The 27,941-nt window shown below is 56.1% G+C and overlaps 3 protein-coding genes across 3 annotated transcripts; 2 read left to right on the top strand and 1 right to left on the bottom strand.

The window, feature by feature from the left end:
- The first annotated feature begins 707 nt into the window (after nt 1-707).
- Nucleotides 708-8,799, top strand: MYPOP (Myb related transcription factor, partner of profilin). Its single transcript, XM_052656952.1, has 3 exons — nt 708-714; nt 1,637-2,187; nt 7,483-8,799. The coding sequence occupies exons 2-3, from the start codon at nt 1,689-1,691 to the stop codon at nt 8,196-8,198; spliced, it is 1,215 nt and encodes a 404-aa protein (XP_052512912.1). The 5' UTR covers nt 708-714; nt 1,637-1,688; the 3' UTR covers nt 8,199-8,799.
- A 2,856-nt stretch (nt 8,800-11,655) lies between these two features.
- Nucleotides 11,656-13,988, top strand: IRF2BP1 (interferon regulatory factor 2 binding protein 1). Its single transcript, XM_052656949.1, has one exon. The coding sequence runs from the start codon at nt 11,828-11,830 to the stop codon at nt 13,580-13,582; it is 1,755 nt and encodes a 584-aa protein (XP_052512909.1). The 5' UTR covers nt 11,656-11,827; the 3' UTR covers nt 13,583-13,988.
- Nucleotides 13,989-22,110: 8,122 nt separating this feature from the next.
- FOXA3 (forkhead box A3) lies at nt 22,111-27,941 on the bottom strand. Its single transcript, XM_052656953.1, has 2 exons — nt 27,873-27,941; nt 22,111-23,097 (listed from the first exon to the last, which is right to left on the bottom strand). Exons 1-2 carry the CDS (start codon nt 27,939-27,941, stop codon nt 22,111-22,113), a joined length of 1,056 nt encoding a protein of 351 aa, XP_052512913.1.

The raw sequence follows: 27,941 nt of genomic DNA, 5'->3' as shown, positions 1-27,941 counted from the left end.
TCTCAGCTAGAACCCGTGTTCTAGCTTCATTTCTGCCTCCATGCATTTGCTTAAAGTCGTGTCTGTGCCGGGATCACCCCTTACCAGCCAAGAAGCTCTCACTCTGATCTCCCTCCCCGCGTGTCAGTCGTGACGTAAGTGGACAGGGTCCCCCTAGGCAGGGCTTGAAGGTAGATGAGTTACTATGGTTACTGCACCCGCCTGGGGCGGAATATCCCCTGGGTGCCCCGCCCCTACGGGTAATAGGTGGTTTGCAGATTTTTAGCAGCCCCGCGCACGGACGGGTATGTGAGGCTGCAAACCTAGTTTTCTGACGCTCCCCACCCCACCCACACAGTTGTCATAGAAACAAAGAGCTACCAGCACCATCTCCCTCCCCTTTCTCTAAGAGACACACAAAGTTAGAGGGTTGAGTGGGCTGGAAGATTGTCCAAAACGCTATGAAGCTACGCAGTACCATCGCTCGCCACGGCCCCTCCCTGATCCTCCAAGGATTGCTACGCCTGCGCAGGAGACAGAGTCTGGGTACCAAGGCTAGCGGGCAGAGAGGCACGCATGCGTATGAGGGTTTTGCGCGTGCGCCCTGGTGGTATCAGGGAGCTAGGGGACGAGCGCCGCGCTAACCTTGCGCCTGCGCAACTGCAGCCCGCTGACGGAGGCCGAAGGAGGGCAATTCTGCGCTTGCGCTAGGGCGGGGGGCGTGAAACCGAAGCGGTAAGGGCGTTGGGGGACCGACCGGCGCTAGGTGCGCCTGCGCCTTGGCTCGCGGGGCGGCCGGGGGCGGGGCCCAGAAGGGGAGGGAGAGAGCCGGCAGGGGGAGGGAAGAGGCCGCAGAAGCCCGAACCTTGACCGACGGGCAGGCGGGGGCTGCGGCGGCGCCGGTGAGTGATCCGCGGCTCGACTCAGTCCCCACCCTCCGTGACCCTCACTCTTCCTGGAGTCTCCCCTAGCCCCCGTTGCCCCGCGAGCTAGTCCCGCACCCCCATAACCCTCAGGGCTCCCCTTGATTCGTGGCAATCCCCAGAGCCCCCACAATCCCCGCAGATCTTAATCCCTAAGAGTTTATATTCCCGGCTCCTCCACTGTCCTAGGAGCCTCCAACTCACCATTATTTCTGGACTGCCCTTCTAAGGACCACTTCTATTATTGGTCTTGCAGACGTCCGATTACCCCCGAACCCCCAGAGCGCTCCACTGATCCAGTTCTCCCCCTTCTTGCTGCATCTCCTTTTGAGGATCTCCTTATCCCCATCACCCTCGTGTTTCATCGACCCCCGAGACACCCCCATTCTCCTTGCATTTCCCACTCTTCTATGCCTCCAGTTCTCTAAATGCCGCAGACACCCCCTCTTCTTCCGCTCTTCCTCATTTCCCTCCACTCCTCCAGACCCTCCCCCCATTTTCATCAACTCCCTGGCCTGGCACTTTGCGCCGCGCCTGGCGCGAGACTATCGCTCAGTCGGTGTCATCTATCCTTAGGCACTCTGACGGCCCCCCGCGGCCCGTCTCCTCCGTCTGCCCTCCGCCCCCAGCCCTGTTCCCGGGGACCCGGGAGCCGGTGTCGGGGCGGCCGGGGTGGGGCGGGAGGCGCGGGGCCGCTGAACCCCTTGCCAGCGCCATGCGCCCTGTGCCCGCAGCGCCGGCGCCCCCCATGCGCCAGGCGGCCGGACGGCGGCGTCGGGGGGCGCCATGGCCTCGGCGGCGGCGGGCGAAGCGGAAGAGACCACCCGGCTGCGCAAGCCGCGCTTCTCGTTCGAAGAGAACCAGATCCTGATCCGCGAGGTGCGCGCCCACTACCCGCAGCTCTACGGCGCTCAGAGCCGTCGGGTGAGCGTGGCCGAGCGGCGGCGAGTGTGGGACGGCATCGCCGCCAAGATCAACGGCATCACCAGCTGGAAGCGCACGGGCCAGGAGGTGCAGAAGCGCTGGAACGATTTCAAGCGCCGCACCAAAGAGAAGCTGGCCCGCGTGCCGCACTCCACGCAGGGCGCCGGGCCTGCCGCCGAGGACTCTTTCTCCGCTGAGGAGGAGACCATTTTTGCCATCCTGGGACCGGGTGTAGCGGGGTCAGGAGCTAGTGCAGGGGCCGAGCAGCCCCCCGCGGCTGCCTCCTCACAGCCGCCAGCCCCGAGTGCCTGCGCCCAACGCTATGTGCTGTCTGAGGATCGCAGGGAGGATCGACGCGCGGGTGAGTTCCTTCAGCATCACCTTAGCAAAAGCCACCGAATTCTACTTTGTGTCTGGCGCTGTTCCGAGTCCTTTCTATGGCGCTTCAGCTCCTCACTACAACCATGTGAAGGGCATGCTGCTATAATCCCCATTTTACATCTATAGAGACTGAGGTTCAGAAATGTGTAGTGACTGTCAGAGACAAGAATGGAACCCAGACCTAGGAGATCTGGCTCCAGAAATCCACAGCTGGGATCATCAGCTCGCCCACGATTTTCACTATAATTGTAGTGCAGGGAGTGATTCCGGAGGCAGACGGTTTGGGCTCCAGTTACTACTTTGCCACTCAGCTGTGTCATTTGGGATAAGTTACTGCTCATCAGTTTCTGCATCTGTGAAATGGGAATAAAAGATTGTCCCCACCTCACAGGGCTGCTGGGCAAATTAAATGGGCTAATATGTGTAAATTGCTTAGCACATTGCCTCCTTGTTAGTTCTAGATACAATTACCAACACTGTTAAGTAGGAATTGTTTCACCATTTTGTAAATCAAAGACTCAGGGAGGTTTGGTAATTTTCCCAAGGTCATGCCCAGAGTAGAGGAACCTGGGAGAGTGGAGTACAAAACTTCCCATGCAGCCTTGACTCTGAATGATGATTTTTTTCTACAGCTATTCCTCAGGCAACTGCCCCCGAGGGTTGGGGACAGAGGTGTGACTGAGACATCCTTGGGTCTTCCCTTCTGGACTCACAGTTCAGTGGGGGAGACAGATCTATGCATAGACGGCGATGACTCAGAGCAGGCAGGACTGGGTGGTGGGAGTTCTGCGGTGGGGAGGGGGAGGTACCTGATCCAGCCTGGGCAGTCAAGGAGGGCTTCCCGGAGTAGGAGGCATCAGAGTTGAGATAGAGCAAGGATGAAAAAGAGCTGGAAAAGTGTTCCTGAAGAAGGAAGAGCATGTATAGTGGTTTGGAGGCAAGAGAGCTTGGCCACTTTAGGAAACTGAGAGATGTTGCCTTCTGAGAGGAGAGGAAGGAAAAAAGAACAAATTTTTGAGATGAGGCAAAGAGGTCAGCAAAGGTCAAACCATGCAGTTCCTTTAGGCTGAGATGAGGAGTTCAGTTTTATCTTAAGTACTGTGGGGAGCCACTGAAGGGTTTAGAGAAAGAGGGGACACGTCATCCAATAAGGCATCTCAGGATCATGTATTATAATTTCAAGAGGTGCATTCACTCACCCAAGATACACAGCAAGTAAGCAGTAAGAACTTGAATACAGGTTGTGTCCAACTCAAGTTAAGTCCATGAACATGCTCTGGACTAGACGGCCTGATATATACATGTTGTATATGTATATTGTTTTTGTTTGTTTGTTTGTTGCTAAGTCAAGTCCAGCTCTTTGGCAACCCCATGGACTGTAGCCTGCCAGGCTCCTCTGTCCATGGGATTTCCCAGGCAAGAACACTGGAGTGGGTTACCATTTCCTTCTCCAGGGAATCTTCCTGACCCAGGGATCAAACCCATGGCTCCTGCATTGCAGGCAGATTCTTCACTGCTGAGCCACCTGGGAAGCCCACAACAACAACACACAACAGTGACAATGTTGACTGAGAGTTAATGAGTGTGCAGGAACTGGATCACACATGGTTTGTAAATAAAGGTCAGGACTTTGGATTTTATCTTGACGGCATCTGGGAGGCAGACAGTGTCTTAAGCAGGAGAAAGACACAATCACTTGGGACCCTTGTCCTCAGTATGAAGCAGATGTCAGTGTTTCTGTGAAATGGCCCCATTGAACCAGCACAAAGATGGCAAACTTATTACTTCAAAAGCTGTGCAACCCCTCCATTCATTCATTCTACAGGCACCATGGTAGGTGCTGCGAATACTAGGGAGAAAAAGACCATTTTTCCTTTCCGTATGAAACGGACATTCTAGCCACGGTAGACAAACCACAAAGAAGTAACCCTCAAAGCAAACCCTCAAGTTACATGAAGAAGTGGTAAAAGAGGTAAGACAAAGCATGTTAAGAGGATAGTGAGTAATGGGAGGGGGATGGCCGCGGTAGACAGGGGAGTCAGGAAGGGCTTCTCTGGAGGTGAAATTTGAGCAGAGACCTGAATAGAGACTGGGCCAAGTGGATATCTGGAGGAAGAGTACTCCAGCTGGAGGGAACAGCAGGTGCAGAGGCCCTGAGGCAGGTATGTGCTTAAAGTATCCTTGATTAGAATCTCACACAGAGATTACCCACTGTGTAAAACTCTTAAAAGAGGAACTGCTCTGAAGGAAGCATAGGAGCAGAGCCTGGGGCAGCCTGAGGAATCTTTTCTGACACTGGAAGGACAGATAAGGATCATTTATCTTGTGACCTAATATTTGAATGAAAGAACAGTAACAATAACAACATTGAGACCTTAACTGTGTGCCAGGCACTGGCCTACACCGTGTACCCATGGTGATTCACTTAACATCTAAACCATCCTTGGGGAGATGTTCTGTTACAGGATTACTTGGTCCTGTGTTCATAGGCATCCATTTACAGGTGGGGAAACTGAGGCCCAAAGGTTGCAAATAAGTCTGATTTTTAACTCTCCTAGTGGTCCTTCCATAGCACTGTGAGCGTGAAGGCTGGGCCCCTTTCTGTTACTTCTGTGCTTGTGCTAAGTCACTTCAGTCGTGTCTGACTCTGTGACGCTATGGACTGTAACCCTCCAGGCTCCTCTGTCCATGGCCTTCTCCAGCCAAGAACAGTGGAGTGGGTTGCCATGCCCTCCTCCAGGGGATCTTTCTGGACTAGAAGAGTCTAGGAGTCATATATTATTTCCAAGAGGCTGCAATTCCCATGTGCTTTATGAAGAAGACTTGCCACCGTGGATCCCACAGCACTGGCCCAAGGGATGGTTAAAAGCATAGGCTCTGAAACCTACCTAGGTTCAAAGCCCTCTTTTCCCATTCACCAGCTCTGTGACACTTCTCTGGGCCTCAAGTCAGCTCATCTGTAAAATGGGCTAATAATGATAGCACCTACCCCAGTGACTGGCTGGGAGGACTCAGTGAAATAACAGAAGAGGAGAACTTAGCCACTTCACTCAGGGCTGGCCAGGAAGATGTCCAACCACCTTTAGCTCTGGTTATTGGTGCTATGCCAGCCTCTCCCACCTGTCCAGGCTGCCTGGCCTAAGAGGATGGAGGGGGTGGTGATCCTGGTGGAGGGAACAGTGTGTACACTGGGCTTGAGGCAAAGAAGAAGAATAGAAAGGGGCAAAAGCTGAGACTTTATAGCCCTAGAGAAAGTCTTGGACTGTCCCCCTTGGGTGCTGGGAGCTGTGGGAGGGTTGCTACCAGGACTTGGGGCCTGGTGCCCAGTCAGTACTGACTCCTAGGAAGCCCTGGTTGTTTTCTCATTAAAGACAAAATTTTGTGCTGGACATTGTTCTAGGCGCTGGGTAAACAGCAGTGAACAAAACAAAGCCCTGCCTGATGGAGCTGACATAAGGAGGAGGAGACAGACCACAAACACAGAGCGATCCCATGCCAGGTGGAGATAAGTGCTATAAAACAAATCAGGGATGGTTAGGAGAGAGAAAAGGACAGAGCTGCTTCAGACAGAGGGTTGTGGATGTTCTTCCCAAGGAGACAGGTTTGAGCAGAAGCCTAAGGAGGTGAGGGAGGGAGCCTGGCAGGTGACTGGGGGAAGATCTTTTCCAGGCTGACTGAGAAGCAAGTGCAAAGGCCCTGGGGCAGGAGTGGGTCTACAGTGTATGAGGATCTGGGACTTACCTGGTGGTCCAGTAGTTGGGACTCCATGCTTCCAACGCAGGGAGCACGGATTTGATCCCTGGTTGGGAAACTAAGATCCCACATGCCACCCAGTGTGGCCAGAATTTAAACAAAAAGTGTATGAGGACCTACATGGAGGTCAATGTGGCTGGAACCAAAGGAACAAGAGAGAGGAGTGAGACGTGAGGTTAGGGAGGCAATGGAGGCAGATCGTGGGGACCTGAGAACTTTGCTTTTACTATGAGAAAATAGCCACAGGAGGGTTTTGAGCAGGTAAAAGACAGATCTCACTTCTACCTTTATTGAGGGAGAATTCTCAGACCATACAACCCAGTGATTTAATAAGTGTACAATTCAGGGGCTTTTAGTATATTCATAGACTTGCACAACCATCCCTACAGTCCATTTTAGAAACTTTCATCACTCCAAAAAGGAACCCTATACCTCTTAGCCATCAACCCCACCATGTCCCTCCATCTCTGCCCAGCCCTGGGCAACCACTAATCCACTTTCTGACTCTATAAGATTGTTCATTTTGGACATTCCATGTAAATGAATGATAATGAGGTCCTTTGTGAGTAGCTACTTTCCTGTAGCATAACTGTCCTGTATTTTAGTTGGACCCTTGAGGGCTGTTGGTGGAGAACAGACTCTTCAGGGGTGGAGGTGGGGCTGGGAGCCCAGTGAATAATCCCAGGTGGGGAGATGATGGCGGTTGGACCCAGGATGGGGGTCATGGAGCCAGACAGATGTTGAACAAAGGGTAATTTGTACACGAGTGGTGTCTTGGGAAAGAGAAAGAGTAACTTTTTTACTTTATCCCAAGCAGCTAGAAGGATGGAGCTGCCATCATCTGAGATGGGGGTGGCTGAGGGAGGAGCAGGTATAGGGGAGAACCAGGAGCTCAGATCAAGAGAGTTGGAGGCATTATTGGATGAGATTATTGGAGGGATATACACAGCCGGAGAGAGAGGTTCAGGAAATCTGGAAGCCTGTGCATGCAGACTTTTCGTGTCCATGAGCATGAATGGCATCCCAGGTGAGAAGAGGCGGAGGAGCCCCGCAGGCTTGCGGTTGACCTGGCACAGGCCAGAGCTGAGACTGCCATCCTGGTTGGAGAGACCCCCGATTCCTCCAGAAGTCCCCCTTTCCTGCTCCAGCCACCTCTCCTCTCTTCCAGGCCCTCCTACCCCCTCCCTTCTCCCCAGTATCCAGGATGTGGCCAGAGACGGTTCTGTCTGGATAGTTAAGAGCCTTCTAGAATGTTGGTTCTTAACTCTGAATGAGAGCAAAGCTACCTGGGTCAACAGGAGACCTCCAAGACCCAGTTTCCATTAAGGCTGGCATCGGCCACCAGGTTATTGTTAAATATATTGTTTCTCCCCCTTGGGTCATGGGGCTTCTGCTCCAAGGCATGATCCGACTTAGGTTTTCAAAAGCTGACTTTGGGGCCAGGCTGGGTGGGAGGTGGAAAGGGGAAATCATGACAGCGTTACAGGTCCCGCTCGTCTTACCTACATCTCTCTCTCCACAGACACACCAGCCCACAGCAAGGGGGGCTCCAGCAGCCCAGAGCCTTGGGCCAGAGCCTCCTGCAATCCCCAGGAAGGGGGCTGCCAGCCACCTAAGGAGCGTGAGTCCTCGCCCCCTCCAGCCCTGCAGACCGTCCAGTTGCCCCGCCTGGCCTTGTCTCCACCACCCTCAGCTCCTCCACCACCACCGCCACCACCCTCGCCCCCCCAGCCACTGCAGCAAGCCCAAGTGGCACCCTCACCCCCCAGCCCCCCACGCCCTCCGCTGCCTCCACCCTCGGCCCCAGACCCCTCCCTGGACTTCCTGCGGGCTCAGCAGGAGACTGCCAATGCCATCCGGGAGCTGGCGGGCACCCTGCGCCAGGGACTGGCCAAACTGAGCGAGGCCCTCAGTGCCCTGCTGCCCCTTCTGCCGGGAACGCCTGCTGACCCACTGCCCCCACCTCTGCCCCCGCCCCCGCCCCCACCCCCGCCCCCCAGGCCCATCTTGCCCCCACCCTCCCCCAAGGTGGAGGTCACCCCAGAGCCGGTGTCCGTGGTGGCAGCCGTGGTGGATGGGGCAGTGGTGGCAGCCAGGGGGGTGATCATTGCCCCGAGGAGCGAGGAGGAGGCCCCCCGGCCACCCCCTGCCCCTCTCCCGCCCCATGACTCCCCCCCACACAAAAGGAGGAAAAGTTTCCCTACACGGAAGAGGCGGGGGCGATGGAAATGTCCCTGAAATCTGCCATGGGGTTCGAGCTTGTCTGCGCACCTTTTGCCTGCACCTCCTCCCCAACCTTAGCCCTGTGGAGGAGGGCAATGCACCTTCCCTTCCCAGCTGCACCCCAGCTCCCTGCTGCAGGGGCACACGCACCCCACCCCCTGTACTAGTTAGTGCCTGATTCTAGGGCGGGGAGGCCTCCTGGATGGGCCCCCAGCCCTTTCTCCAGTACAGCGCTGTCTGCCTGGCTGCTTCCCCCAACCCCAACTTCTAAGCCATGGATTTTATGTTATTTATTATATAACATAATAATATGGGGGGTTGCGGAGGGAAACCTGCACTACCCCACGCCCCTGCCCCCAACAACTCCTGGCCTTGACTTGAAGAGAACTGACCCACCTCCCCAGCCCAGACTTTGGAGGGGGTGGGGGCTGCAAGACAAATCAGGATGAAGAGGAGACTGCAGTTTGTACCCTAGGGAGGAGGGGGTGGAGTTCTCACTGGGGAGATGGAGGTTGAGCCTTCTGCCTCCCACTGCAGGTTTCTGACCTCCAGAGCTTAACCCGCTCTGTTCTCCCCAGTGGTGACTAGATATCAATAAACTTATTTTTTAATACAATTATTTGGGGCTCTGCCTGAGACAGGCCTGGAATTGCACCACCTATACCAGCCCCATCTTTCTGTGGGCAGGTGACACCCCCTTGAAGTTGGAGGCTGGTAGTTTTCTAGACTTTTTTTTTCCCTTAAAGCCATCAAGTCCTGTGTTGAAATCTTACCCTATTTTTTTCATCCTTCAGACACCCCCTGCTAAATGTGATCTCTAGGAGGACGTCTTGGATTCCTTTTTCTGGGCTAGGATGGGTCTGCTGCTTAGATTTTCCCTCAGCATCCTGTGGTCCCTAAATGAACACATGCCTTTATCTATTTAAAGCCTGCTTCCCCTACAGTTTAATGAAGTTGGGGAGCTGGTTCTCTTTTCTACTCCCAAACTGGCTGCAGAACCTGGTCGCTAAGTAGGTAATAGCCATCACCCTGGACTCAGACCTGGTTCAAGCCCTGGTGCTGCCCGGCCAGCTGTGTAACTACCGGCCTTTATTGTCCTCATCTGTAATACGGGCATAAAGATTTAGCTGTCTTTACTGGCTACAACTACATCCTATTCATCCTTCAGGTCACAGCTCAAATATCACCCCCTCAAGGAAAGCCTTTCCCAACACCTCCTTTCTCCCCCAGCAGTTATAAAAGGAAGGGAGTTAAACAATCATTTGAGTACATTTAAATTGAATGTCTGCCTCCAGGTGAGCCTTGTCAAGGCAAGGCCTGAGCTATCTTAGTCAGCATCCTCAGCATTGCCCATCACAGGTTGTCCTTGAAGTAACAGGAGCTTAAAAACAACTTTCATTTATGGTGCTCCTTTTCTATGCCAGGCTCCATGTTCAGCATTGATAGCAATGTGCATTTTAACCTGAAGGTACCCAATGAAAAGCCAGAGTCTCCATTTTTTCCTGAGGTTTAGAGGCTTGCCCTAAATTTGTCAGGGCCCAATGCAGTCCATCGGTCTGGCTGGAACTCTTGAATCCCACTCTAATATTTACTAAAGAATAACCCAAAGATGATTTTACATGATACATAGATGGCCTTTTTAATGGCTTTATATGCACATAGTTTTATTTTGTAAAAATGAACCTAGTACTTAAAACCTGTAATTATGCACATAATACCGCGTAGGATAAGGCAGAAGTAAATAGCCTTTTTCCATAGGAGTTAACTTCAAGAAAAATGTTAATGATAACAGTGGTAAACAGAATTGTGCATCGAGACTGAAGTTTGGGTTAACAGAAACAGACCTGCTATGGCTGCAACAGGATGGAGAGGGGAAGCAGGCGCTCCCTGATTAGTCTGAAAACTGCTAATGAATGCAACCCTGGCAAGTTATTACGATACTTGGAGCACAACAGAGACCCGGGCTTCCCTGGTGGCTCAGTGGTAAAGAAATCTGCCTGCCAATGAAGGAGATGTAGGTTCGATGCCTGCCTGGGTCAGGAAGGTTCCCTGGAGAAGGAAATGGCAACCCACTCCAGTCTTCATGCCTACTTCTTCGAGCAGCCTGGCGGCCTACAATCCATGGGGTAGCCAAAGAGTCAAACAAGGCTTAGGGACTGGAGAACAACAGACCCAGGCCTAGAGAAAAGAGGCTGATGTAGGTTAGAATCTGGAAACCTATCTCTCCTCCACATGCCCCTCTTCAAGCATGCCCTGCAGCGTTCCATCGCCGGGAAGCACGAGGGTCCCAAAAGCCTGCTTTTGCCTATCAGGTAGTAAGCACTCAAGGTTGGAAAAACGAGGTCTGGTTCCCGCTCTCCACAGAAACTATGCCCCACTTCCAACTCTTGCTATCTCTGGCCTCATTTTCTCCTTCCAAATTAGTGAGCCGTCGAGGTCGAGAGCTCCTCTCAACCCGGCGCTCCGAAACCCCAGAAATCGAGGTGGGGGGGGGGGGGGCGGGTGGGTTGTGGACAGACAGCGGGAATCGTGAAGGCCTCAATCAACCTCTCAGGCGGCGGAAGTGCGTCGGTTTGTCGGCCCCGCGGAGCATTTCGGGAATTGTAGTGAAGTTCGGCGGGGTGCGCAGAAACTGACAGTGTAACCCTTTGGAGACCAGAGCGCGCCGGCTTAACTGGAAAAGTTAGGGGCATTCGACCACTCCCTTTGGCAGATAAAGCAACTGACGCGGAGACCTTGAGTCCTCTCCTCCGGTTTTCGCTTGCCCCAGTCAAGAGTCTGATACCCAAGATTCTAGGCAAGACGAAGTGCCAAGTAGACAGCCCTACCCAACGCTTGAGTCGCCAGCTTCCCGTCCTCCCCCCTACCCTGAAACCTTCCAGTTAAGGCCCCTCCGCCCCCGTCCCACGAACTGCTGCCTTCAGTAACCGGTAGCCGGCCCACCTTTTGAAGGGCGGGGAACTGAATCTCAGAGAAGGCAAGACTTGCCTAAAGTTGCACAGCAAGTCGGAGTAGAACCCGGATGCCTGTCCACCTCCCGCAACTTCTGAATCCTCGGTGGCTCTCACCATCCGTATCACATCCTCGCCCCCAACCTTGGTCTCCAGCTGCTTGGAGCGACCAAACTCCCTCCCCCGCGGCGAGGAGTAATCACGGTTGAGCAGCGGAGAGGCAGCGAGCCCCAACCCTCCTTCAGCCTGCGGTCCCCTTTAAGAACAGGCCCCTGCGGGACTACGTTTCCCAGAAGGCTTTGCCGGTGCGTTATGTAACTTTCCCTGCGAAGCGGCCTCTGGGGCAGAAAGAGGCGGCGGCGGCTGCGGCGGCGGGAGAGGCGGGAGCCCGAGGCGGCGGCGCCCGCGGCCCATCGCGGGGCCCGAGCTGTGCGCCGCGGCCCGGATCCTGGACGCGGCGGGGGCGCCGACGTGCCTCTGCCAGTCTTTTCGAGGAGGCGGGAGTGAGGAAAAAGGCTTAGGGCCCAGGGGGCGGGGAAGGGGGGCCGGGCCTGGATCCACTGGGAGGCCGAGCGAAAGGCCTGGCCGTGGCTCGCGCGGTCCCGGGGACGCGAATCAAACGGCGGCGGCGCGGATTGAACGGCGGCGGCGGCGGGTGGAAGGCGAGAGCCCGAACGGGCGCGTGCGGGGGCTATGGCGTCCGTGCAGGCGTCCCGCCGCCAGTGGTGCTACCTGTGCGACCTGCCCAAGATGCCGTGGGCCATGGTGTGGGACTTCAGTGAAGCCGTGTGCCGCGGATGCGTGAACTTCGAGGGCGCGGATCGCATCGAGCTGCTCATTGATGCCGCCCGCCAGCTCAAGCGCAGCCACGTGCTCCCCGAGGGCCGTTCTCCGGGGCCCCCAGCCCTCAAACACCCGGCCACTAAGGACCTGGCTGCCGCCGCCGCACAGGGCCCTCAGTTGCCGCCTCCACAGGCCCAGCCCCAGCCGTCGGGGACAGGCGGCGCTGTCTCCGGCCAGGACCGCTATGACAGGGCCACATCGTCGGGCCGCCTCCCCCTGCCCTCGCCCGCCCTGGAGTACACCCTGGGGTCCCGCCTGGCCAATGGACTGGGCCGTGAAGAGGCTGTGGCGGAGGGGGCGCGAAGGGCCCTGCTTGGCTCCATGCCCGGCTTGGTGCCCCCCGGGCTGCTAGCAGCTGCGGTGTCTGGCCTGGGAAGCCGAGGCCTGACGCTTGCACCCGGCTTGAGTCCTGCCCGTCCAGCTTTTGGCTCCGATTTCGAGAAGGAGAAGCAACAGAGGAATGCGGACTGTCTGGCAGAACTGAACGAGGCCATGAGGGGCCGGGCAGAGGAATGGCACGGGCGCCCCAAAGCCGTGCGGGAACAACTGCTGGCGCTGTCCGCCTGCGCCCCTTTCAATGTCCGTTTCAAGAAGGATCACGGACTGGTGGGACGTGTGTTCGCCTTCGATGCTACTGCCCGCCCGCCAGGCTACGAGTTCGAGCTGAAGCTCTTCACCGAATACCCCTGTGGTTCTGGCAACGTGTACGCGGGAGTCCTGGCAGTCGCTCGCCAGATGTTTCATGATGCTCTGCGCGAGCCGGGCAAGGCGCTGGCCTCATCAGGCTTCAAGTACCTCGAATATGAACGCCGGCACGGCTCTGGGGAATGGCGCCAGCTGGGAGAGCTGCTAACGGATGGGGTCCGCAGCTTCCGCGAGCCAGCACCCGCCGAGGCCCTGCCCCAGCAGTATCCAGAGCCGGCCCCTGCAGCCCTCTGCGGCCCTCCCCCACGAGCCCCATCCCGGAATCTGGCTCCCACTCCACGCCGTCGCAAGGCCTCCCCTGAGCCCGAGGGCGAGGCAGCTGGGAAGATGACCACAGAGGAGCAGCAGCAGCGGCACTGGGTGGCACCCGGTGGCCCATTCTCCGCTGATACCCCTGGTGTGCCCTCCCCCATCGCCGCCCTGAAGAACGTAGCCGAGGCCCTGGGCCACTCCCCCAAGGACCCTGCCGGGAGTGGGGGCCCTGTGCGCGCCGGGGGTGCGAGCCCCGCCGCCTCCTCCACGGCCCCACCTCCAGCCCAGCATCGTCTAGTGGCCCGCAACGGTGAGGCAGAAGTGAGCCCCACAGCAGGGGCGGAAGCTGTTAGCGGGGGTGGTAGTGGCACTGGGGCGACCCCGGGGGCCCCCCTGTGCTGCACCCTCTGCCGGGAGCGTCTGGAAGACACCCACTTCGTCCAGTGCCCCTCAGTGCCCGGACATAAGTTTTGTTTTCCCTGCTCCCGCGAGTTCATCAAGGCTCAGGGCCCTGCTGGAGAGGTGTACTGCCCCAGCGGAGACAAGTGCCCACTAGTGGGCTCCTCTGTCCCCTGGGCCTTCATGCAGGGAGAGATCGCCACCATCCTTGCTGGAGACATCAAGGTTAAGAAAGAACGGGACCCCTAGGCCACCACTGCCGCCAGTCCACTGCCTATCCACCCCCGCCCCCCTCCACCCCTTGCCACCCACCGCTGCTGCGGATAAATTATTCCCTCCCCTACCCAGGCCTGTGCCTCCCTCACCTGTGTACATACCCACTTCCTTATCCCAGATGGGTCCCCTGGGGTAGATGCATTGAGGGTGGGGGGAGAAAGCTGTCCGAGGGGGTATTTGGGGTCCCCTGACCCCTCTGGTTTCCCTCTCCCCTCCTTGGCTTGGCTTTGCTGCTGCTTGTAGTTGAGGGAGAGGTGGCCCCCTCCTCCTTGAGAAGGGGCCTCCTGAAATCTCGCTCTTTATAAATGAAGCAAAAGCATTTTATTGCCCCCCCCCCCCATCTTACCCCCTTTCCCCCCTTCAATAAACCGAAAGATGGGTTTTTTTCTTCTTGGTCCCTTAGTTGTGTGCGATGCTGCGCCCCCTTTGGGACTAAACTGAACCTGCAAGGGAGAGGACGTCGCGTTGTAGCCTCCAGGTGGCGCCCTTCACTCAGGTGGGCTCACCGGCTGTTTTTACAAAGGCTGGCCGAGCCTTCTAGTCATCAGCCCGTTTTCCAGATGCCAGAACTAAGGCTCACGCGGGGAGCCGGGCGGGGGAAGGGGATGGCTCTTGAATGGTAGCCACAGCCAAGCTCGAGAACTAGGTTTCCCGTCTGGCCCATCCCCGGAAGGTAGAGGACACAGTACCCCCGAGGGGGAGTGGAAAGAGGCTTCCCAGAAGGGACGAGCTGTGAGTTCTTGCTGGATAGGGAGAAAATTAGGCCAGATTGCTAGGGGGAACTGCGCGAGGACATTTACCTCCTGAAGTGCACTAAACAGGGTCCCTGGGAAGACGGTGACTGCTGCTCGCCTGCTGGTGCCCTGAACTGCACGCCCATCTCGAGATCGGCCTCAAGGGCGGCCTCCCTGAAACACCGTGACTGGCCGGGTGGAAGGCACTCCCCCCGCGGTCACCTCTGATGTGTGCGGCCTTGTCCCGCACCTGTCCTGGCCGGCTGATTATTAACCAGGACTTCCTGCTCGCTGGCGTCAGGGGGAGGGGCCTGAGCCGGCTGCAGAAAAGCAGGGGTTAAGGGGAGGGGGCGGCCCCAAGAGCCCAACCTCCACCCCAGCGGCCTTCCCTACCCCACCCCCCGCCCCTCTCGCGACCCTGACGTGAAGATTCCGGGAAGGGGGGAAAGCGGGGTGCAAAGGCCAGCAGATGGCCAGAGAGATGGGGAGTGACTGTCCTGCCCACCCCCCCCACCCCCCCCACAGCCCTGTCAGACGGCTGTGAGGCCCTAGGTTGCCCCAGGTGTCAGGAACCCAGCTGTTATATCACCCAACTCTGGAAGGCCTTAACGTCCCGACCCATCTTGGTTACCCAGGTGTCTCACCCACAAGTCCCAGCTCCCAAATATTAGGGACCCTGGGGCCTGGTCCTCTGTAGCTGGAGCACCCTTAGTTCTTGGTCTGAGGGGTCCCCTCCCTCCCCCCAGCCACCAGGTCTCAGGTGTTCTGTCACCCCTGGCACTGCCAGCATGGGCTCTGGGCAGGGCTGGGAAAGCCACCCCTGATTAAATACACCAAGGCGATAAGCGTGGGGCAAGGGAGACGCTGGATGGAGCTCCAAGCCTGAGCACCCCTCCTGGGCAATCTGTGGCCTCCCCTGACCCAGCTCTGCAGACCCAAGTATTGAGTGGCTCCCCCTGCCCCCAGCCTCAGAGTTAAGAGGACTCCAGACGCCAGGGCACTATGCCCCACTAGGGGCTAAAGACCTGTGGAGGACACCGGGTCCTTTAAGAACAGCTGGTGGGTGGGTGGGGGGCAGGGGAGTCACCCCCAGCCTGGCCGGTGTGTATTCTAGATAGAGGTTGGGTTAACTATTAACAGAGCAGACAGCCTGAACTGCGTGGGTGTGGGGGGCTGGATCAGCCCCTCTTCATTCAGGGCCAGGGTGGGGCCAGAGCCAAAAGGCTCTGGAGTGATTTGGGGATCAGTGAGTGGATGAAGAGGCTTCATGAAAGGAGAGACAGGGACAGAGAGAGAGACCGAGGGAAAGATGGAGGCCACAGAGGTGATGAAGGAGCTGTAGAGACTGGCTCATTGAGAAAAGATAGAGACCCAGAGAGAAAAAAGGAGAGATCAATGAGAGACCCTCAGAGATGAGGGAGATGTAGAAACAGAGACAGACAAACATTCAGAAAAGAGAAATATCCCAACTGGTTAAGAGAGGCTGAGATACACTGAGGAAATCCCAACAAGAGAGAAAGGAGAGAGAAGAGACTGAGAGTCAAAAAGAGGATGATAAAGAGGGGAGCGGGAGCGGGGAGGCTGTGAAATCAGGAAAAGGAACAGGTTTGAACTAAAGAGTTAATACATAAGAAGGGCAGGGCTGGGTCTTTCAGTCACTTGGTCCCTATATTAAGACCTGGCTCAGCCCTCACCTTCCAGGTCTTAACTCTGCTGACATGTCCTCCAGGAAGCCCTCCTTGACTCTCAGTCTGTGTTAGGTGCCATTTCTGGGTTCCTGCTCCCCTATCCCAGCCTTGAGCATTCTAAATCTTAATAGAACTGCACTGCAAGCCCCATAAGGGCAGAATCAAGGGTGTCTCAGTTCCACCGAATCCCCAGTCTTGCCCAGCACTGGCTGTTTAAAGGATGGATAGATTAATGGATTTCTTCCCTTCAAGAAATGTTTATTCAGCACCCACTGTGTGACCAGCCCTGCTGTAGGTGCTGGGGATACAGCAGGGAACAGAAAGCCATCTCTGTTCTCATGCAGCTGACATTCAGGTGGGAGATACAGACCCATAAAATGTGGATCTCAGCTCCCGACCAGGGATCAAACTCACGCTCCTTGTGGTGGAGGTGCAGAGTCCTAACCACTGGACCTCCAGGGAAGTGCCAGAGATTTGTATTTTAAAAGGGGAGGCAGGGCTTTCTAAGATGACACTAAAAACTAAAGGAGGTGAGGGAGCAAGCCAGGAACACTCTGGGAGAATAGCATGAGCAAGGGCCCCGCAGTGGGCACCTGCGTGGTTCGCTTCAGAAGCAGCCAGCCAGTCAGTGCAGCTCTGGCAACAGGGAGAGACATACAACTGAGGTCAGCGGGATCGTAGGGGCACATTGAGGGTCCTGTGGTCCACAGGAAGGACTTTGGATTTTCTTTTAAATGGGAACAAGTAGAGGGTTTCAAGCCCTGAGAGAAGAGATGAAGCAAATGAGACAGAAAAAGCAAAGAATCAGCTGAGATGGACAGCATCCTGTTCAGCTCTGTGTCCAGGGCTCAACAGAGGGCCTAGTATATACACCCAGAGACAGTGTATGCAGGAGGGAATAAGAGGCAGATTGACAGAGAAAAGAGTCAGAATGACATTAGCTGGATGGACAAACTCCCAGAGAGAAGCCAGGTTAAGGACCCAGGACGCCCAGGGACAGCAGACAGACAGACACAGACAGACAGACGACAGCCCAGCTGAGAAGTCCCATTCCTTCCAGAGGCCTCCCCACCCGGAAACCTTACCAGGAGCTGGAAAAATCCCCCAGTCGCCCCTGCTCGCCTTGCCCTGTGGCGTGCCCACTCACACCTCAGGCAGAGGAAGCTGGCAGGCCCCACAGGAACCTTTCTATGCGGGGGGAGTAAGGGCGGGCGGGCGCAGGGACGAAGAGAGAGGAGTGGCGGGCGGGCGGGCAGGCAGCGGGCAGCGGCTACACAAAGGCCCCAGTGTCTGCCCCTCCTGCCCCTGGGTACAGATATAAATAATATGTACATATACCTTTATATATATATATCTACCAGTGGGCTGGGGTGGGAGGCTGGGGGCCACACAGTCCCCCCCAAGGACCCTGGGAAAGGTCTGCTCCTGTGGGGTCTGGGGCCTCAGAGACAGTGACCAAGACTGAGCGGTTCTGGGTGAGGGGGGCTTACAAGGTTCAAGAGAAACAGGAAGAGACTGGCAGATCGTGGCCCCGAGTTAAAAACCAGGTGGCAGAGAGAGTCGGTGGGCTCAGAGACAGACCAGGAAAGGAGAGAAATCAGATTTCCCTGAGAAAAGACAGAAAGAGTCCGAGGTAGATGGGACAGAATGAAGACAAGGGTCATTCCAGAGAATGAACCACAGAGAAATGCAGGTGAGAGGAAGTGGGGACAGAAAGAAGCAGAGAAGCCAGCAGACAGCCAGGGAGCGACAAAAAGCAGGCAGGCAGGCAGGCAAAGGCCAAGGCTGGGGGCTTGGGAAGGTGGGGGACCGTGGGTGGGGGAAGGGTCAGGGCACATCTCCAGTTTAGGGGTGCCGCCTGTGGGGCTCTGGGCCAGCCCAGTCCAGGGCAGGCTAAGGGGCAGGGAGCGGAGGTGAGGGAGGTGGCCCTTGCGTTCCGGATCTTGGTGTTTACCTGGGGCAGGCATTGCAAACAGGCGCCCAGCCTGGCCCATGGCAAGGCGAGGGTGGGATGGGCTGGGCCGCAGCTCTGGGCACCAGTGGGCCTGACACGCCCACCTGTGGCCTGGATGGTGAGTAAAACACACGGGACACCTGGGTAGATGGTGACACATAGGGGGACAGACACAGTGACACACAGGGACAGATATAGGCAGACCCAGAGCGTCCGAGACATAAACAGACCCACAGAAGCCAGTGACAGAGACACGCTGTAATAGACACGGTGACAGACACCGGGACACAGCAGCAGGCAAACACGGTGTTGAGCTTAGATGCGGCGACAAAACACAGAGACCAAGGACACAGTCAGACACGCTGCAGACAATGGCAGCGCGGGGACATGCGTGCAGACACCGCGACACAAACACCCACGGAAACCCAGCAACAAGACGCTGATGCCGAGACACACGGGCGCACACCACACACGCTCACACACTGACCACGCAGATCACGGAGTAACATGGAAGCCTGCAGACGCCATGACAGCGACACGCTGACACCAAGGGACATGCTGACACTGACTCCCGGACTGCTGGCTTCTGGGGTGCCCCTCGGCGTCCGGCTGCGGGGTGTGAGCGGGGCTGAGCACAGGGGAGGGCTCGGGACCCCAGGGCCCCGCTGTGCTGCTCTTACCTCTCTAGAACAGCGCCCTGATTTAGGGCCCCGGCTCTGGGCCTGGGTTCAAATTCTAGCTCCCCACTCACCACCTGTGTGACCTTGGACAACTTACTTCTTCATGCCTCAGTTTCCCCAGTAATAAAATGGGTGGTGGGAAGGACTGGCTCCATTAACTGTCAGGTGCTTCCACGATGCCAGACTCGTGGTGCGCCTTAGTAACTGTTGTTATTGTTCCGTTTCCTTCCTTCTTCACCATCATCATCTCATGTTTTCTGAGGCAGGTGGCTCTCTGCTCACAGCAGGGACCCTGCCTTGCCCTGTTTCCCCACCCACGGGCTCCTCCCTTGGACCACGTCACCCACAGCCACAAGCCATGCCCAGGTCCATCTGTCCCAGCCCAGGCTTCTCCGTGTCCCCGTGCTGTCCCTCCATCCCTGACCCCCAGCGTCTTCATGTCTGCCCATGTGTCCCATGTGTGACCGTGGTACTTTTCCATACTGGCTGCCCGCCGGCTGTCCCTGGGGTGGGGGTCACACCTGCCCACGACGGCCGAGCCAGTGGCCACCAGACACCCTGACGGATGGCCCCACCCTCCCCCTAGGACCCTACAACAACACCCGCCCCTCCGGCCACCTGAGGTCCCCACTGGGGCGGCCTGAGGCCTGAGCCTGGGGACAGGAAGCCCCAGGCCTGGCCGCCCTGAAAGCCTCTTTCAGCCTGGGCCTCCTCAGGCCGCCACCGACTCCTCCTGCGGAATAATATTTGGGCTGTTGGCCGGGGGGCGGGGGCCAGATCCGGAGGCCGCCTGGGAGAAGCCAGAAACCGCAGGGCTTCCTGCCTTGGGGCGGCCGACTCCGGGAGAGACCCCCAGGCCCGAGGGAGGGGGGCGGGCACCAGGGGAGACTGAGGGCCTTTCTCTCGGCACCAGTTGTTTTTTCCAGGAACCGGGAGGAATTCCCCAGCCTGCCCAGGACAGCGAGGCTGGTGGGACGGCTGATGGGGAGCCAGCACGGCAGGGGGCGGGGGGTGACACGCAGCCGGCGGGGCGGGCATGGTGACAGAAATAGAGGGCCTGGCCTGCGAGGTGGCAGGTAGAGGCGGAAACTCAGGGAGCCGGGAGAGGGAGGCCAAAGGAGGAGGAGGAGAGAAGCCGAAGAACCAAGGGAGTGGAGGGAGGCAGACCCCAAGAGAGGAAGACTTAGAGCCCCAAGGGAAGGAGGGAGCATTCAGAGAGGGAGGGAGGGACAGACTCAGAGGAATGGAGAGGATGAGAGAGAGAGAGCAAGGCAGAATGTTCGAGAGACAGATGCAGAGGATGTGCGAGCTGCCCACAAACCAAAGGACAGAGATTAAGACAGAGACAAGTAGGGACATAGATGACACTAGGGGACAGACAGATGGACACACAGGAAGTGGGAGAAACACCCCTCTCCCTTCTGTCCTCCGACTGTCTCTCTGTCACCTGCTCATACACACACACACACACACACACACACACACACACACACAAAGAAACAGCTTTTGGTCTTTGAATGGACTGACTAAATGAATGAGTGGCTACAGAGCCAACGGCCATGAAAAGCAAATACAAACTAAGGAAAAGACACCTGCTCCAGCCAGCCTGGCAGCATGACCTCAGCCCCGGCCTTTCCCATTCTGGGCCTCAGTTTCCACCCTGTGAAATAAGGGCCGTGAAGACCACACCTGTGTTTCCCAGAGAGCCATGCCCTCGGCAACACTGGAGCCACAGATACCAGACTCAGAGCCTAGGCAGACTCAGAGACCTGGACAAATAGAAGACCTGAGACCCCAAACCCAGAGGCCCCCAGAAGCCCCCCAGCGCCCAAAGGAAGGGTCAGCTCCTTTCCCCCACATCTGCACGTGAAAGAGACAGAGACACACTAGAGCCAGCCAATATACACTCACACACAGCCACAACAGTGACAGGGATGTGGCAAAGCCAGGCATAAGTCACAGACGTAACTCTTTGGAAGACATACAGACAGATGCTGAATCACGGAAGTACACATGAAATGCACAATGACCCACAACGCCAATGTAGGCGTAGGTAGACTCTCTGAGGCAGCAGGCAAGTAGACAAAGGGACATACGGAGACACACATCCAAGTGTGAGACCCAGAGGGTCCCAGGGACAGGTGTGTAAGAGAACCACACACACAAAGCACAAGGCAGACACACAGAAGTCTGGTATCCTGAGACATCTCCAGGAAGCACACGGAAGATGGACGTAGAAACTAACACAGTTAAGGGATACAAGCCACAGATAACACCCACAGCAGACCACGGGGACCTCAATGGCTGTAGCGATACCCTATGACCCACAGAGGCACAGGCGCACGGACGCGTGCACACACACACACACAGCCTCCTTCAGTTGGCACCTCATTTGTCCCTCCTCCTCCTCCTCTCCAGCTTCACCAAAAATTGAGCAGTCCCAGGGCTCTCTGAACCTCAGTGCTAGAGGCATGTGTCGAGAGGGTGGGGGCAGGGAGATGGCCTTGGTCACTTCAGAGCCACCTCCGCCTGCTGCCCCGGCCCCGTGGCTGCGGGGGCTGCTATCTGTGAGCAAACTGTCCTTGGGGTCAGGGACAGCAAAGAGCCAAAGGTCAGGTCGATGCCTCCCCCAGCCCTTCCCCCAGAGGCAAATGGCTCTTGGGGGCAGGAAGGAGAGGGGACAGGACACAGCAATTCAGTTCTTTCAGCTTCGAAGGGCCCACTGGCTAAGGAAAAGATACATTCAATAAGAGGCAGAAATGGTGCCTTTAATGGTCAAACACAGCCAGTAACCCCCTTCCTCCGCAAGAACCAGACTTTAGTAGAAATCCCCCACACCCTAACCAGTCCTTTCTGGTTTCTCCTGGATCAGAGGGAGAATGGGCTCCAGGAAAAAAACAAAAAACAAGGAGTATCCTCATCTCTACCCCTCACTCAGCTCACACCAGAGACAGGGATGACACGGCCAGCACCGGGGCTGCGGTGGCCACTATGTTGCACAGTGGTACCCGGGTGATGGCAGACGGTCAATATGGTGGTCATCACAGCACCCAATGGGCCAAAGAAGATGTAACCAAAACGGTGCCACCATCACATCCAGAGGCTCGGCCGAGAGGCTGGGCATCACAGCACCTGAGGAGCCAACCAAGAAGTCATCCCAGAGGGTGGCCATCTAAAGACCCAACAGGTCAACCTCATCACATCGATCAGTATGGCCGTCTTCACAGTACTCAGTGGGCCCACCACGATGTCAGTGGCAGCTATCATAGTACTCAGTGGCTCAACACGATGCCCAGTGATGGCAGTCACCATGGTGAGCAGTAGGCGGACCAAGATGTTGACAGCCTGGACGAGCAAGGCGTCCCCGGGGAAAAGGTCAGGCCCCCGAGCCCAATGGTATGAGCTACAGCCGGATCCCACCCACCACGCTCCCACCCCACCCCTGCTAGGATGCGTTCAGCAGAGAGCGGGAATAGAGGCCCTGGTAGTAGACCCCAGACTCCCCACCCTCTGCCCCGTAGCCCCCAAATCCCACGTCCAGCTTGGGGGGTGCTGGCGACTGTTCCGACATCAGGTTGTTGATGGAGAAAGGGTGATTGAAGTTGTAAGGCGCATCCAGCTTTAGCTCCCCTGGGAGCTCCAGGCCTGTGAAATAGGGTGTGGAGGGAGCAGCGGGCGAGCCACAGTCCAGAGCCCCCACTTCGTCCCCACCCTGGGCCTCCGGCTCCGGGGGCGGGGGCTGCGGCTGCGGCGTGGAGGCCACAGTGGCGGCAGGGGCGGCGGCCGTGGAGGCCGACCCCGCACTGTTCCTGGAGGCCGAGCTCCCGCCAGCCCCTTTCTTCACCTTCTCCTCCAGCTTGAAGCGCTTCTGGCGGCGCAGGTAGCAGCCGTTCTCAAACATGTTACCTGAGCTGGGGTGCAGGGCCCAGTAGGAACCCTTGCCCGGCTTGTCCGGGGAGCGCGCCACCTTGACGAAGCAGTCGTTGAAAGAGAGCGAGTGGCGGATGGAGTTCTGCCAGCGCTGCTGGTTCTCGCGATAGTAGGGGAAGAGGTCCATGATCCACTGGTAGATCTCGCTCAGGGTGAGCATCTTGCCCGGCGCCTGCTGGATGGCCATGGTGATGAGCGAGATGTAGGAGTAGGGCGGCTTGGCGTGGCCCAGGGGCCGCCGGTACCCCTTCGGCATCTCCTTCCCGTGGACCAGCCCCGGGCCCGGGCCCGCGTACCCTGAGCTGCTGCCTCCACCCGTGCTGGCGCCCAGGCCTGGGAAGGTGGGCCCCAGGGGCGCTGTGGGGGCTGGGGGCGCCAGGGGTCCAGTGGGCAGTGGGGAGGCAGGGAGCCCCCCTGGGGGGTAGGGAGAGCTCAGCGGGTTCAGGGTCATGTAGGAGTTGAGGGGGGCCATGGTAGGTACTGGGGTCACCGGAGAATAGACCTATAGGGAGAGAAGGAGAGATGGCAAGTGGTGAGTCTCTACTCTGTTGGTAAGCAAAGCGTCGCTGGGCCCATTTTGGGACCCTCTGTCTGTGCGTCTTGCTCTTCCATCATTACCTGCCTCTGAAAATGGCTGTCTCTTCAGGTCTCTCTCTCTGCCCCCTCTTCACGCACCCCTCTCCCTGACCCCATCTCCCACATCTCATGTCCTGGAGTGCACATGCTTTAAGTGGTTCTCACAGTATGGTCCAGGACACCCTGGGGAGTTGTCTGAGACTCTTTTTTGGGGATCAGCGAGGTCAAACCATTTTCGTATAATGCTAAGATATGACTAACCTTTTTCACTGGGTTACTCTCACGAGCGTACAGTGGAGTTTTCCAGAGTCCACATGACATGGAATATTGCAACAGACCAAACGTAGAAGCAGCTAGGAAAATCCAGCTGGCTTCTACTGAACCAGACACTAAAGAGACGGGCAAAAATGCCACTGTGCCACTCCTCCCCTTCAATGTCCTGAAATACAGTTATTTTAATAAAAATACACACTGCTTATACTAACACATTGTTGCTATTTTTAAATGAATGAATGCCTATTTTTAAAATGTCTCAGTTTTCACTTTGAATGTGGTAACAACCAATATAACCCTGATCAATAAAAACTGTTTGGGGTCCTCAATAATTTTAAGAGTGTGAAGAGGTCCTGAGACCAAAAAGAAAAAAAAAAAATTGAGAACTGCTGATTTATCTAATAATGGAATCTACGTGTGTCCTTTCTATCCATCTTTTAGGTTATAAAATCATAGCTTTATAAGTCAAAGCACCTGAAAATCAGAAATCACATATTTCCACCTAATATATGTCATCTGTTTATTAAATGTCATCAAATCTAAGCTTCAGTAGTATTTTAAGTGTCAATAAGAATGGAAAAAAAATTGTCAATTATAATCCCCAGACACCACTGACTGTAAAATCCATTCCATTTTCAGAAAGATTCAAATGGGGGAAAAACATGCATCTTCTCTCAGTGAAATAAGGTAGACATTGCTATGTCTTTGTAAGTAACTATCTTGTCTCTCAAATATTCAACTGACCACCTACTGTGTGCCAGGCACTACTCCAGGCACTTCCCAGGAAAGTTCTGCTCTCATCCTTGTGACCACACTATGGGGGAGGTGCTATCATGACACCCATTTTTCAGCTGAGCAAGCTGAGGCCCCAGAGAGGTTGTCCAGGAGTCACACAGCCAGGAAGGAGAAGAACTGGGATTCTGAATCCAGGCAGTGTGGCTCCACATGGGTGTTCTAGATCTAGCTATAAAAGCAGTGACTAAGACTCAGAAATGCCTGCTCTCAGGGAGCTGTCAGTCTAGCAGGAAGTGAACAAGGTAAGTAAGGAAAGTACAAAGCTTGGTGGATGGGGACTTCTCATTCTGTGAGCATTTATCCCTTTCATCCAGTCTTCCATCCATTCTCTGGCAATATTCCATCTGTCTGTCTGTCCTGCTTCCTGTCCCAGGGGGTAGGGTGGGTCTCATGGCACCGGGGGTGCTGCTCTAGCTCTGATGGGAACCACCACTGAGTCAGTGTGTCCCATCTCACCCCTCTGTCACTTAAGAGTCTGCACAGACCAAGGCCCAGAGGGAAAAAGGAACTGCCAGGATCACTCAGGGAGCCAGAGACAGGTGGTAACCAACCCCAGGTCTGCATTCCAGTAGAGAAACTCTCCCCTGTCTTTTTGCGTGTCTATCCAGGTAGCTCTTTCTACTTAGGTCTCTTTGACTCTCCCTGTTGGCATTCTATGTGTCTGTTCATCTCCTTCCCCGTCTCGGTGCCTCTACACTCCTTCCCTCTCTCCCTCCCTCCTCTGTCTCTCTCCCCCCCCCCACCCCCGCCCCCACGCTCTCTCCCTTTATCTCCGTCTCTCTCCTCCATCTCTTTCTCTCCCTCCTCTGCCTTTCTTTTCACATAAAAAGACACTCACAGCCCCCACCTCTCTCTTCCTCTGCCCCCACCCATCTCTCGCACACCTTGGAACTCTCTCTGATTACCTTCCTCCCTTCCCACCCACCCCCCTTTCTTTCTCCTTCAGTACATCTTTGCATCTCTCTGCCCCTTCCCTGGGCACCACCGTCTCTCTAGAAGTCTCACATTGAAATTGGAGCCACAGCTATTCCCCTCCCCCATGCACTGGTCTCCCCTGTGGTTGGCTGGCTCTGGTCCCTCCCCAAAAGTAAGGGAAGAGGGTCCTTTGGAGAGAGGGGAGGTGTCGGAACTCAGGGGGATCCACAGAGAGAGTTCCTGAATCCCTCTATGACCCCTGACACTTCTCCAGCTCAGTCAGACTCTTGTATTGCAGAGGAAGACAGACTGGGACCCCAGAGCCCTTCTTTTCTGGCTCCCCACCCACACGGAAGTCCTTCTTGAGGTCTGACCTCAAGCCTCCAGCTGCCCTAATCCACCGTCAGCTTTCACACGCCCCGGGGCTGGGATGAACCCCCAGTGTCCGGGTCTGAACCGGATCTCCCCTGTGAGGGCGGGGCTGAGACTGGGGGGGGAAGCCCTGAGGGGACCTGCACCCCCACCCCAGGAGGCTGGAATTTCTCCCCTTTCATTTCCTTATTGTCTCTGGAGGAGGGTGTGACAGGGAGCAGAGGGAGGCGGTGTGAAGCCAGAAGCTAGTTTCTAATCCTGGTCCCAGCCTAGGACCTCAGGTGGCCCCTACACTCTGAGAGGCTTTAGGTTCCCCATCTAGAAAATGGGGTGGGGGAGCAGTTGGACCAGCTGACTTGTGAGAACTGGGGGGATGCCTGAGGACTAACTTTCCAGTTTCTCTCCAGACAAAGAACTAGCCTGGTGGAGGGGGGTGCCATGACCCCAGCAGAAGGGTGTGGTGGGCAAGAAGCAGTGTGGGGTTCCCCCCAGTGCTCAATTGCTGAGTGAGTACAGAAGTTTCTCCTCTCATTGTTCTGACCCAGGTGGAGGAGGTGATTTTGTTGATGGGAAGGTTGAGGAGACCCTCACACAGTACGTCCATTTCCAGCCCCCTACATGTCATCTCTTCCAAAATATGCCCCCAAATGATGACCATCTCTAGACTGTCCCTCAATTTCAGAGACAACTTCCACACTCCTTGTCCCCTAAGCTTCAGGCTGTGCCCCAAATAATGATTCCTTAAGCCTAGAGCCCCGCAATTTACTTTTTAAGATACACCTCCAAAACACTGATTTGTAGTTGGTATCCTTAGAGCACACCCCCAGGATCTGAACTATGCAAGGCGTTCAGCTGAGATTCTCCTACTGCCTGGAAGCCTCCACCACCAACCTGGTTTCTGCCTTCCCCACCCTAGAACCGACATCGCCTCCACCTCTCAACGCTCTCAATCCCTTCCCTGCCCCACCCCACGTGCACCTCACACCTCCACAGCCCCAGGACTGGCCCCTCCTGGGCACCTTGCCAAGCCTTGCAGGCCTGGGTATCCAGGAGTCCCACCCTACAGCTTCAAACCCCAGACCCAGAACTCAGGCACGCTGGGGCCCATGTAAACCCCAGATCTTAGTGTCTTTGGAGAACTCAACCCCTGCAGTCCCACATCCCACCTCAAGCCCACAGTCCCCATCCAGGTTAGAAACCCAAGTATCCAGACCCCCATAAACTTCTGGCTAGGACCCTGTCCCGCCTCCACTTCATAATGTTGACTAGAGAGCAAGCAGGCTAAGACGGAGTCCTAGCAGCAAGAGGAATGCAAGTTAGACCTGGGGAAGGACTTTCCATCAGCTAGGGCAAGCGAATTATTATTCTCTGCCCCCTATTCCAGGGAAGTCTCGTCCTGTCCGAGATGGGGCTGGTGAGGACATTAGCAATTTGTGGAGATCAGTGGAAGGTGGGGTGGGTCGGGGGTGGGCGAAATCTGAAACCCTCCAGACTCCAGCAAGGAGAATCCCGGCTGAGGGTTTCTCTAATAACACTTAGACCCCTGAAGTTCAGCTGGGAGGGGTGAGGGTCAAGAGTAGGGACCTGCTAGGTGGAGACTGACCCCCTCTGCTGCCAATGCTGTTGCCCCTACCCCCTGCTCTCAGGATCCCGACTGTGACTGCATCTGGCGCCTTATCTATCTGAGCCCCAGCTCTTAAATTACCTGTTATTTCACACTCTGCAAACCAAGCTTCATCTCTGACCGCCTTCATCTCTTATCCTTGAGCACCTACCCCTATTTCTAACTTTAAAATAGAACTCAACCCCAATCCTTATCCCAGAACCCCAATTCTTACATCTACCCCAGACCCCCATCTTTAACACTAAATTCTAACCCTGAACTCTCAACTCAGACTTCTCTTAATGGTGACCTCCCTCTCCCATCTCTTATTCACTATATTTCTCCCTAATGTTGAACCCGGTTGCCTAATCCCTCAGCTCTGTCCGGATCCCGGAGCTCTGATTCCTATCTTTGGTTTATTCATTTTAATTCCTTTTACTTTGGGTCCCTGACACTCAGCCCTCACGTATGAGCTATGACTTGACCCTTGGCAGAATCTTCCTTACTCCCATTTAAGCCCTCACGGCGACAAGCCTGCCTAAACCGCGCTCCCATGCATTGTCCCCCGTCTCTGACTCCTTACACCTGGTCTCCGTGTGTCCAGTTCCCCCGCTCTCAGGTTCTATTTGGGGCCACCGTTGGAGTCCACACCCAGGTCCTTACCCCCATTTAACCCCGCACCCTGATTCCTGCCCGCCCCCCCTCCCCCGCCAATTCCCGCTCCGCCATCCCCGAGGACACACCTCGCCCGCCTCCGGGTAGTAGCTCCACTCGGCCAGGTCGTGGGCCTCCATCTTCACCGAGCCCAGCAT

This window comes from Budorcas taxicolor, chromosome 18 (genome assembly GCF_023091745.1).
Source record: "Budorcas taxicolor isolate Tak-1 chromosome 18, Takin1.1, whole genome shotgun sequence".
In the NCBI taxonomy this organism is placed as follows: domain Eukaryota; kingdom Metazoa; phylum Chordata; class Mammalia; order Artiodactyla; family Bovidae; genus Budorcas; species Budorcas taxicolor.
This window is presented reverse-complemented; position numbering and strand designations above follow the sequence as displayed.